Consider the following 10,951-nt stretch of genomic DNA (forward strand, 5'->3'; position numbering starts at 1 on the left):
AGTAAGACATGGAGATAAACTTCCTCCCCACAAATACATCAGAAATACATCTATATTTGGAACAACTACTACACAACAACAACATAATTCTGGAAGAAGACCTCAGACTTCCCAAAAGGCAAAAAACTCCCCACGTACTTGACCGTGTGGATAACAGGGTCTTGGTGCTCTGGCCAGGTATCAGGCCTGTGCCTCTGAAGGGGGAAAGCAGGTTTCAGGACATTTGTCTAAAGGAAACGCCCAGGCTCCATGTACTTTTAAATGGTGAAAGCTTTCCCAGAGATCTCCATATCAATGCTAAGACCCAACCTCATTCAACGACCAGCAAACTACAGTGTTGGACACCTGTGCCAAACAACTAATAAGACAGGAACCAAAGCCCACCCATTAGCAGAGAGGGGGCCTAAAATCACAATAAGGTCACAGACACCACAAAACACACCACCAGACATGGTTCTGCCCACCAGAAAGACAAGATACAGCCTCATCTACCAGAAGACAGGCATCAGTGCCTTCCACCAGGAAGCCTACACAACGAACTGAACGAACCTTAGCCACTGGAGACACACAGCAAAAACAATGGGAACAATGAACCTGCAGCCTGGAGAAGGAGACCCCAATAACAGTAAGTTAAGCAAAATGAGAAGACAGAAAAACACACAGCAGATGAAGGAGCAAGGTAAAAACCCACCAGAAAAACAAATCAAGAGGAAACCAGCAGTCTACCTAACAAAGAATTAAGAGTAATGAGAGTGAAGAGCAAACAAACATTGATGAACAACAACAAAATGAAATTAAAAATTCTCTAGAAGGAAACAATAGCAGAATAACTGAGGCAGAAGAACGGATAAGTGACCTGGAAGATAAAATAATGGGAAAAACCACTGCAAAGAAGAATAAAAAAAAACAGAAGAAGAGAAGAAGAAAGGGACTGAGAAAACATTTGAAGAGATTATGGTTGAAAAATTCCCTAATATGGGAAAGGAAATAGTCAATAAAGTACAGGAAGCACACAGAGTCCAATGCAGGATAAATCTAAGGAGAAACATGCTAAGACACATATTAATCAAACTATCAAAAATTAAATACAAAGAAAAAATATTAAGAGCAGCAATGGAAAAGCAACAAATAACATACAAGGGAATCCCAATGACGTTAACAGCTTATCTTTCTGCAGAAACTTTGCAAGCCAGGAGGGAGTGGCAGGCATATTTAAAGTGATGAAATGGAAAAAACTACAACCAACATTACTCTACCAAGCAAAAATCTCATCCAGATTCAACGAAGAAATTGAAATCTTTACAGACCAGCAAAAGTGAAGAGAATTCAGCACCACCAAACCAGCTTTACAACAAATGCTAAAGGAACTTCTCTAGTCAGGAGACACAAGAGAAGGAGAAGACCTACAACAACAAACCCAAAACAATTAAGAAAATGGTAACAGGAACATACATATGGATAACTGCCTTAAATGTAAATGGATTAAATGCTCCAACCAAAAGACATAGACAGGATGAATGGATACAAAAACAAGACACATATATATGCTGTCTACATGAGACTCACTTCAGACCTAGGGACACATACAGACTGAAGGTGAAGGGATGAAAAAAGATATTCCATGCAAATGGAAATCAAAAGAAAGCTGGAGTAGCAATTCTCATATCAGACAAAATAGATTTTAAAATAAAGACTATTACAAGAGACAAAGAAGGACACTACATAATGATCAAGGGAAAAATCCAAGAAGAATATATAACAATTGTAAATATTTATGCACCCAACACAGGAGCACCTCAATGCATAATGCAAATGTTAACAGCCATGAAAGGAGAAATTGACAGTAATACAATCATAGTAGGGGACTCTAAACCCTCACTTTCAACAATGGACAGTTCATCAGAAATGAAAATAAATAAGGAAACACAAGCTTTAAATGATACATTCAACAAGATGGACTTAATTGATTTTTTTTTTTTTTTTTTTTTTTTTTTTGCGGTACGCGGGCCTCTCACTGTTGTGGCCTCTCCCGTTGTGGAGCACAGGCTCCGGACGCGCAGGCCCAGCGGCCATGGCTCACGGGCCCAGCCGCTCCGCGGCATGTGGGATCTTCCCGGACCGGGGCACGAACCCGTGTCCCCTGCATCGGCAGGCGGACTCTCAACCACTGCGCCACCAGGGAAGCCCTTAATTGATATTTATAAGACATCCCATTCAGAAAACAAAAAATACACTTTCTTCTCAAGTGCTAGTGGAACACAAAACAAACCTTAAATTGGTAAATTTAAGAAATTTGAAATTGTATCAAGTATCTTTTCCCACAACAATGCTTTGAGACTAGTTATCAATTACAGGAAAAAGTCTGTAAAAAAATACAAACACATGGGGGCTAACAATTTATTACTTAATAACCTAGAGATCACTGAACAAATCAATGAGGAAAACAAAAAATACCGAGAAACAAACGACAATAAAATTATGATAACCCAAAACCTATGGAATGCAGCAAAAGCAGTTCTAAGAGGGAAGTTTATAGCAATACACTCCGACCTCAAGAAACAAGAAACGTCTCAAATAAACAACCTAACCTTGCACCTGTACCAATTAGAGAAACAAGAACAAAACACCTACAAAGTTAGCAAAAGGAAAGAAATCATAAAGATCAGATCAGAAATAAATGAAGGAAACAATAGTAAAGATCAATAAAACTAAAAGCTGGTACTTAGAGAAGAGAAACAAATTCCTAAACCATTAGCCAGACTCATCAAGAACAAAAAAGAGAAGACTCAAATTAACAGAATTAGAAATGAAAAAAGAGAAGTATCAACTAACACTCCAGAAATACAAAAGGATCATGAGAGATTAGTACAAGCAACTATATGTCAATAGAATGGACCACCTGGAAGAAATTGACAAATTCTTGGAAAAGCACAACCTTCCAAGACTGAATCAGAAAGAAATAGAAAATACAAGCAGACCAATCACAAGCACTGAAATTGAGACTGTGATTAGAAATGTTCCAACAAACAAAAGCCCAGGACCAGATGGCTTCACAGGGGAATTCTATCAAACATTGAGAGAAGAGCTAACACCTGTCCTTTTCAAACTCTTCCAAAATATAGCAGAGGGAGGAACACTCCCAAACTCATTCTATGAGGCCACCATCAGTCTGATACCAAAGCAAGACAAAGATGTCACAAAGAAAGAAAACTACAGGCCAATATCACTGATGAAAAGAGATGAAGAAAGCCTCAACAGGATACAGGCAAGCAGAATCCAACAGCACATTAAAAGGATCATCCACCATGATCAAGTGGGGTTTATCCCAGTAATGCAAGGATTCTTCAATATATGCAAATCAATGTAAGTGATAAACCATATTAAAAAATTTGAAGGAGAAAAACTTTGGCTCATCTCAATCCATGCAGAAAAAACTGTTGACAAAATTCAAGACCCATTTATGATAAAATCCCTCCAGAAAGCAGGCATAGAGGGAACTTACCTCAATATAATAAAGGACATATATGACAAACCCACGGTCAACATTGATTTCAATGGTGAAAAAGTGAAAACGTTTCCACTAAGATCAGGAACAAGACAAGGTGGTCCATTCTTACCACTGTTATTCCACATAGTTTTGGAAGTTTTAGTCACAGCAATCAGAGAATAAAAAGAAATAAAAGGAATCCAAATCAGAAAAGAAGAAATAACGCTGTTACTGTTTGCACATGACATGATTCTATACATAGAGAATCCTAAAGATGCTACCAGAAAACTACTAGAGCTAAACAATGAATTTGGTAAAGTGACAGGATACAACATCAGTGCACAGAAATCTCTTGCATTTCTATACACTAATGATGAAAAATCTGAAAGAGAAATTAAGGAAACACTCCCACTTACCATTGCAATGAAAAGAATAAAATATCTAGGAATAAACTTACCTAAGGAGACAAAAGACCTGTATGCAGAAAATTATAAGACGCTGGTGAAATAAATTAAAGATGATAAAAACAGATGGAGCGGTATACCATGTTCTTGAATTGGAAGAATCAACATTGTGAAAATAGTTATATTACCCAAAGCAATATACAGATTCAATACAATCCCTATCAAGCTACCAAAGGCATTTTTCACACAACTAGAACAAAAAATTCACAATTTGTATGGAAACACAAAAGACTCTGAGTAGCCAAAGTATTCTTGAGAATGAAAAATGGAACTGGAAGAATCAGGCTTGCAGACTTCAGACTATACTACAAAGCTACAGTAATTAAGAGAGTATGGTACTGGCACAAATACTGAAATATAGATCAATGGAACAGGATAGAAAGCCCAGAGATAAACCCATGCATATATGGTCACCTTATTTTATTTTATTTTTTTTTTTTGGCGTTATGCAGGCCTCTCACTGTTGTGGCCCCTCCCGTTGCGGACGCGCAGGCTCAGCGGTCATGGCTCATAGGCCCAGCCACTCCGCGGCATGTGGGATCCTCCCAGACTGGGACATGAACCCGTGTCCCCTGCATCGGCAGGCGGACTCTCAACCACTGCACCACCAGGGAAGCCCTGGTCACCTTATTTTTGATAAAAGATGCAAGAATATACCATGGAGAAAAGAAAGCCTCTTTGAAAATTGGTGCTGGGAAAACTGGACAGCTACATGTAAAAGAATGAACTTAGAACACTGCGTAACACCATACACAAAAATAAACTCAAGATGGATTAAATACCAAAATGTAAGGATAGACAGTATAAAACTCTTAGATGAAAAGATAGGCAGAACACACATAAATCACAGGAAGATCATTTTTGACCCATCTCCTAGAAAAATGGAAATAAAAAGAAAAATAAAGAAATGAGACCTAATGAAACTCAAAAGCTTTTGCACAACAAAGGAAACCAGAGATAAGACAAAAAGACAACCCTCAGAATGGGAGAAAATAGTTGCAAATGAAGCAACTGACAAAAGATTAATCTCCAAACTTTACAAGCAGCTCATGCAGCTCCATATGAAAAAAATAAACAATCCAATCCAAAAATGGGCAGAAGACCTAAATAGACATTTCTCCAAAAAAGATATATATATTGCCAACATACACATGAAAGGATGCTCAACATCACTAATCATTAGAGAAATGCAAATCAAAACTACAATGACGTATTATCTCACGCCATTCAGAATGGCCATCATCAAAATATGTAGAAACAATAAATGCTGGAGAGGGTGTGGAGAAAGGGTACCCTCTTGCACTGTTGGTGGGAATGTAAATTGATACAGCCACTATGGGGAACTGTATGGATGTTCCTTAGAAAACTAAAAAGAGAACTACCATAAGACCCAGCAATCCCACTACTGGACATATACCCTGAGAAAGCCACAATTCCAAAAGAGTCATGTACTACAATGTTCATTGCAGCTCTATTTACAGTAGCCAGGACATGGAACAACAAAAGTGCCCATCGACAGGTGAATGGATAAAGAAAATGTAGCACATATATACAATGGAATATTACTCAGACATAAAAAGAAACGAAATTGAGTTTTTTGTAGTAACGTGGATGGACTTAGAGTCCGTCATACAGAGTGAAGTAAGTCAGAAAGAGAAAAACAAACACTGTATGTTAACATATATACATGGAGTCTAAAAATAATAAAAGTTTCTGAAGAATCTAGGGACAGGACTACAATAAAGACGAAGATGTAGAGAATGGACTTGAGGGCATGTGGAGGGGGAAAGGTAAGCTGTTACGAAGTGAGAGAATGGCTTGGATATATATATACACTACTAAATGTAAAATAGATAGCTAGTGGGAAGCAGCTGCATAGCACAGGGAAATCAGCTCCGTGCTTTGTGATCACCTAGAGGGGTGTTATATGGAGGATGGGAGAGAGTTGCAAGAGGGAGGTGATATGGGGTTCCATGTATACGTATAGGTGATTCACTTTGTTATACAGCAGCAACTAACCCAATATTGTAAAGCAATTATGCTCCAGTAAAGATGTTAAAAAAATAAATAAAAAAAGTGCCAGGTGTGGCGCTAGAGTGTCATAAAGAGGGATAACTCCAAAATTATGGGAAAACATAAGGTCTATTTCTAGTCTTGTGGTCAGGAGTTGGTGGTAGATAAATGTCTCACTACAGCCAGGATAAAACCTTCTTGACAGCTGAAATTTTGTCTTTTTCATTCAGTTGCCAATACTGTGGTTAAGGTGAAGCCTCCCTGAGTGTTAGGAGTGGCAAAAGTACCTAGAACAGCAACTTGCATTCTAAAGTCAGTGTTATTGTTTTTTGTTGTTGTTGTTGAAATCCATATCCCAATTTTAAAAAAAGAAGATTCCGTACAATAAAAACTAAAAGAAATGTCACGCTATAAAGTTAATTAAAAAATTTCATGTTGAAATTTTTTTTAAAACCACAAAATCAATACTATTTTCAACTATGTTTATATTTTCAGTAAATATATAAAGCATAGACAAGATTCGCATTAAATTCATGATAGTGTGTGCTTCTGCAGTGAATGGAGATGTTATATTTTGCAAATATGCCAAAATATTAACATTTGTTAATTTTGGGTGAAGGTAAAAACGGACGTTTTTAATATCTTTCATGCTTTCCATATTATGTTTTAATTTTTCAAAATAAATAAAATACAAAGAGAACTTAGAACTGTTATAGATGATGATTTTATTACAATGTTTTCAGAATTGAACATACCTAAGACATACGCACGTGCAACACGGAAGGACATAAAGCATCTGAATACTACAATCAAGAAGCTTGTTAATAGAAAAAGCTTTAAATTTTCTATTTCACAGAGAATATACATTCCTTTTTAATAGAAAGCTTGAATAAACCAATTACCCTTGAAGAGATAAGAAAGCTGATTAAAGATCTACCATAAAAATTGTCACCAGGATTAGGCTGTTTTTACAGCTCACTACTAGCTAATTTTTAAAGAACAAATAATTCTAATGCTATTTAAACTGTTCCAGGACACAGAAAAATGATTGAAAACATACAATTTCATTTTTTAAAGCTAGCATAATTTTAACAACAAAACTTGAAAAAAACAATTTCACTTTGGAATGTAAATGCAATGATACTAAATAAAATACTGGTAAATAATACCCAGCAATGTATCAAATGCTTATTACACCATGATCAAGTAGGATTTATTCCAGAAAATCAAATTTGTTTCAAAACATCAAATATCTACCACTCTAATTCACCGTGTCAACAAACTAAGGGAAAAAAAATGTTATACTATTTTGTCAATAGACGCTGAAAAGACATTTGATAAAATTCAGGAGCCACTTTTAGTAATAATGCTATGTAAAACAGGAATAGAAGAAATACCCTAAACATGTTAATGGTTAATGACTATTTACCAATAACCAACAGCAAATGTCATAACAACAGGGAACACTAAAGACAATTCCATGAAAATTAAGAACCAGACAGGCATGTCTGTCATAATCATTATTCAACATTGTTTTGGAGAATCCAGATCATGTAATAACAATATTAACATTATAAGAAATAAAATGATCTCTATTTGCAGGTGAGATGACTATATATCTACCAAGTCCAAAACATTCTATTTTAAAAACCCAGTGTAATTCAGAGTATTTAGTAAGCTGAAAATAGAAGGAATAAAAAATCTCTAGTTTGTCTATATTGCCAAAAATATAAATGAGGAGGAAAAAATACCCAATTCAAAATGTCAAAATGTGACAAAAACTGTAAAAATATATAGAGATAAATTTAATCAGATGTGTTGGACCTATATAACATTACAAAAACAAAAGATTTTAATGATGTACCAAAATTCTCGAGTATTAAAGATTAATATTATTATTAAAATACCTCTCTAAACAGAAATGCAGAAATGTAATACAATTCTAAGGTATCACAATTTTTTTAAATATGAAAAGGATGCTTCCAATTTTTACATGAAAGAATGAAACACAAATTACATAATAGAAGAAAAGACAAAAAACAAAAACAAAAAAACTAATGATAGGGGACTTGCTTTACCAGAGTCCAAAGTTTATGGTCAAGCCAGTACAATTAAAACAATGTGATACTGGCTCAGGAACTTGAAAATGGGTGATTTATTTAATAAATGTGATAGCATAATCAGGTATCCAATATGAACAAAATGTATATTTGGACCTCTACCTCCATATAGAAAAATACATTCCTGATGGATCAAACAGTTAAAGCTTAAAATTAATAAATTTTTTAGAAAAAAATGTAGGTAAATATTTGTATGACTAGCGGTGGGGACATTCAGCTGAAAAAACAAGAAACCAAAAAGCTAAAAAGAAGAAAGGAATCTATCTAACTTTTTTTTAAACCTGTAAAGTAAAAAAAGAAGATATCAGCAAAGTCAAGATTAATGATAGAATGGAGAAAATCATAACACATATGGGCTACAACTGATTAATACACATCACATAGTAAATATAGTTAGAATTCCTACAGATTTATAAGGAAAAGATCAAAGATTCAATAGACAAATGAGCAAAGGATAAGCACTGGCAAATCACAGAAAAAGTCCAAATGGTAAAAAAAAAAAAAAAAAAAAAAAAAAAAAAAAAAAAAAAAAAAAAAAAAAAAAAACCTCACTGAGTTTTTCAATTAAACAAACAATACTATGTAATTTTTCACTGTTCAGATTTGCAAACATTAAAGAATGCTGGAGAGGATGCTGGAAAATGAGCACTTTCATTTTAGATGGTAATTTTGTAATATCTCTTAAAATTAAATAAACACCTACCTAGCAGTCCCATTTCTGGGAAGCTACCCTATAGAAATAAAAGCACCAGTATGTATTGTAGCTGTGCTATGGTGGAAAAAAAAAAGAGAAAACTTAAAGGCCATCAATAATAGAATGGTACATAAATGGTACTATTTTGGTACATAAATATGTACTGTGTATGCAGCTGTTAGGAGAAGGGAGGAAGACAAGGAGAAATAGAGGGAGAGGGGGAATTGGTGATTTATTTAATAAATGTGATGGTACAATCAGATATCCAATGTGAATAAAATGTATAGTTGGACATCTATCTTATACCATATGGAGAGGGAGGCATGGGGGAGAGAGAGATATCTGTAGCTACTGATCAGAAGGATATGTCAAGGGAGAAACGCAATTAGAGAGAAATACTGGGGCTTGCTGTTTCTGTAGAAAGGACTACAAACTTTCTTTAAGAGGACTGGGCAAACATGGAAGGATATACATTATGTTCTTAACACTTGTTACCTGGGGAGAAAAAAATTGGTAAGGCAAAGAAAGAAATGGAGGGGGGGTGGAGGATATAGTGTGTGTACACCATTTATTTTTCTTTATCTAGTTTTCCATTGTTCCAAATTTTACAAAAACTTTTCAAGTTTCTATTAGCACCCGATTTAAAATTTTGATTACAGAACAAGGCAATATCAAAAGTACCAAACTATACTTCGGACAAAACTGTGGAACTAGTCAATGTAAGATTTGGAGGCACCATAAGTAATAATAAATTCTTTAATCTCTGACTTCAAAAATGTTCTCAAAATTCCACATGACATATTTTACATTTAACAGTTCCACAACTTTTGCAATAGCACAATGAATTTAGGGGGTTTTCACCAAACCATAGACATAAATGTGAATATCATCATCAAACTTAATGAAGTAGACAGATGGCTTGGCCACCACTTGATGGATGAAAATGCCGGTTCTCTTGGACCCATCATCTTTGGCGTGCTCCACCTGCTTGCCCACAAGGCTGTCGACAACTTCTCCAGGCTCCCGTTCTGCTGTAGGGAAATAGTAGTTGGAATCTGGAATGATGCGCAGGTCACCAGCTTTGTAGTCATCCAGCAGCGTGTACATATAAAGGACTGGATCTTTCTCGTAGGTGATGTAAAACCAAGTGTCCATCACGGGGGCTCGCGCCAGGACCATGCCCTTCCATTCATCTTTCGTACCGTGCTCACCCTCAAACACATGACCCACTGCCTTGCCAATCAGGGAATCTGCCAGGCGCGAATCAATGCGAGGATTTGGCACTCTCTCAGGAAGGATCTCTAGCGCTAAAACTCTCTTATCTCGGTGCAGTTCTAGTCCATACACACTATCTTTGCCATCATATTTGATGATATAGAGAGTGGGCTTCACGGAAACCTGCTCAAGCACGGTGCCCTTCCACTGCTCCACAGGCTCGTTGCCTTCCTTCCAGCCGTGCTGAATGCGACAGCCCACAATGTTCCTACGGGTGAGGAAAGTGGGCTTGCGCCGCTGTTTCCTGTGGGTGTGCCTTTTCTTCATCAGGTATGCGGACACACCATCTACGCCCATCGGAGGCACTGTTGGGGGCGACATGGCTCGGGGTTTAAGGAGGCTCAGCAACGCTACCACTTACTAGATTAAGTTGACAAAAAGTCAGCACTATCCAGTATGAGATCTTTTCTCGTGATCTCCGAAAACAGAAAGATCCTGTCCTGTCCGTTCTCCTTCTCCCTTCCCCAAAGGCAAGGCTCTCACCAAGGCTCGGCAGAAACGCTCTAACTCTGACCGTGGGCACTAGGACAGCGGGGGCCTCTTGACAGTATTCTTCTCTCCCGCCCGGCAGAGGTATCTGCAGCAGTGGCAGTTGCCGCAGGAGATGGCGGGCTTGCGTGTGCTGCCCGCGCCTTGCGCCCGCCCCGACTCCCAACCCTGAGTCTCCCGAATTGACCACTTAGCTGTTATCGATGGTGCTGCGGCTGTGGAACGGCGACGGAGAAGGAGAGGACGGGAAAGGGATAAGAGCGATGGCTGCAGCGCCAAAGTCGCGGGCGGCAGCGGGTCTCTGAGAAGTCCGCGGGGTCTCGGTTTAGCAATGTTGCTCTGCTCGGCCTAGCTCTGGCGCCAGGGTTTTTGCCGCTTCGGGAACCCGACCCCTCAGAGCCCGCCTGAG

The 10,951-nt window shown here is 37.5% G+C and overlaps 1 protein-coding gene across 1 annotated transcript; it reads right to left on the reverse strand.

Annotated features, from left to right (window-relative positions):
- Positions 1 to 9,624: 9,624 nt before the first annotated feature.
- Positions 9,625 to 10,374, reverse strand: SPIN4 (spindlin family member 4). The gene has a single exon (XM_065900747.1). It carries the CDS (start codon positions 10,372 to 10,374, stop codon positions 9,625 to 9,627), a length of 750 nt encoding a protein of 249 aa, XP_065756819.1.
- Positions 10,375 to 10,951: the final 577 nt, after the last annotated feature.

Source organism: Phocoena phocoena, chromosome X, assembly GCF_963924675.1.
Source record: "Phocoena phocoena chromosome X, mPhoPho1.1, whole genome shotgun sequence".
Taxonomy (NCBI): Eukaryota; Metazoa; Chordata; class Mammalia; order Artiodactyla; family Phocoenidae; genus Phocoena; species Phocoena phocoena.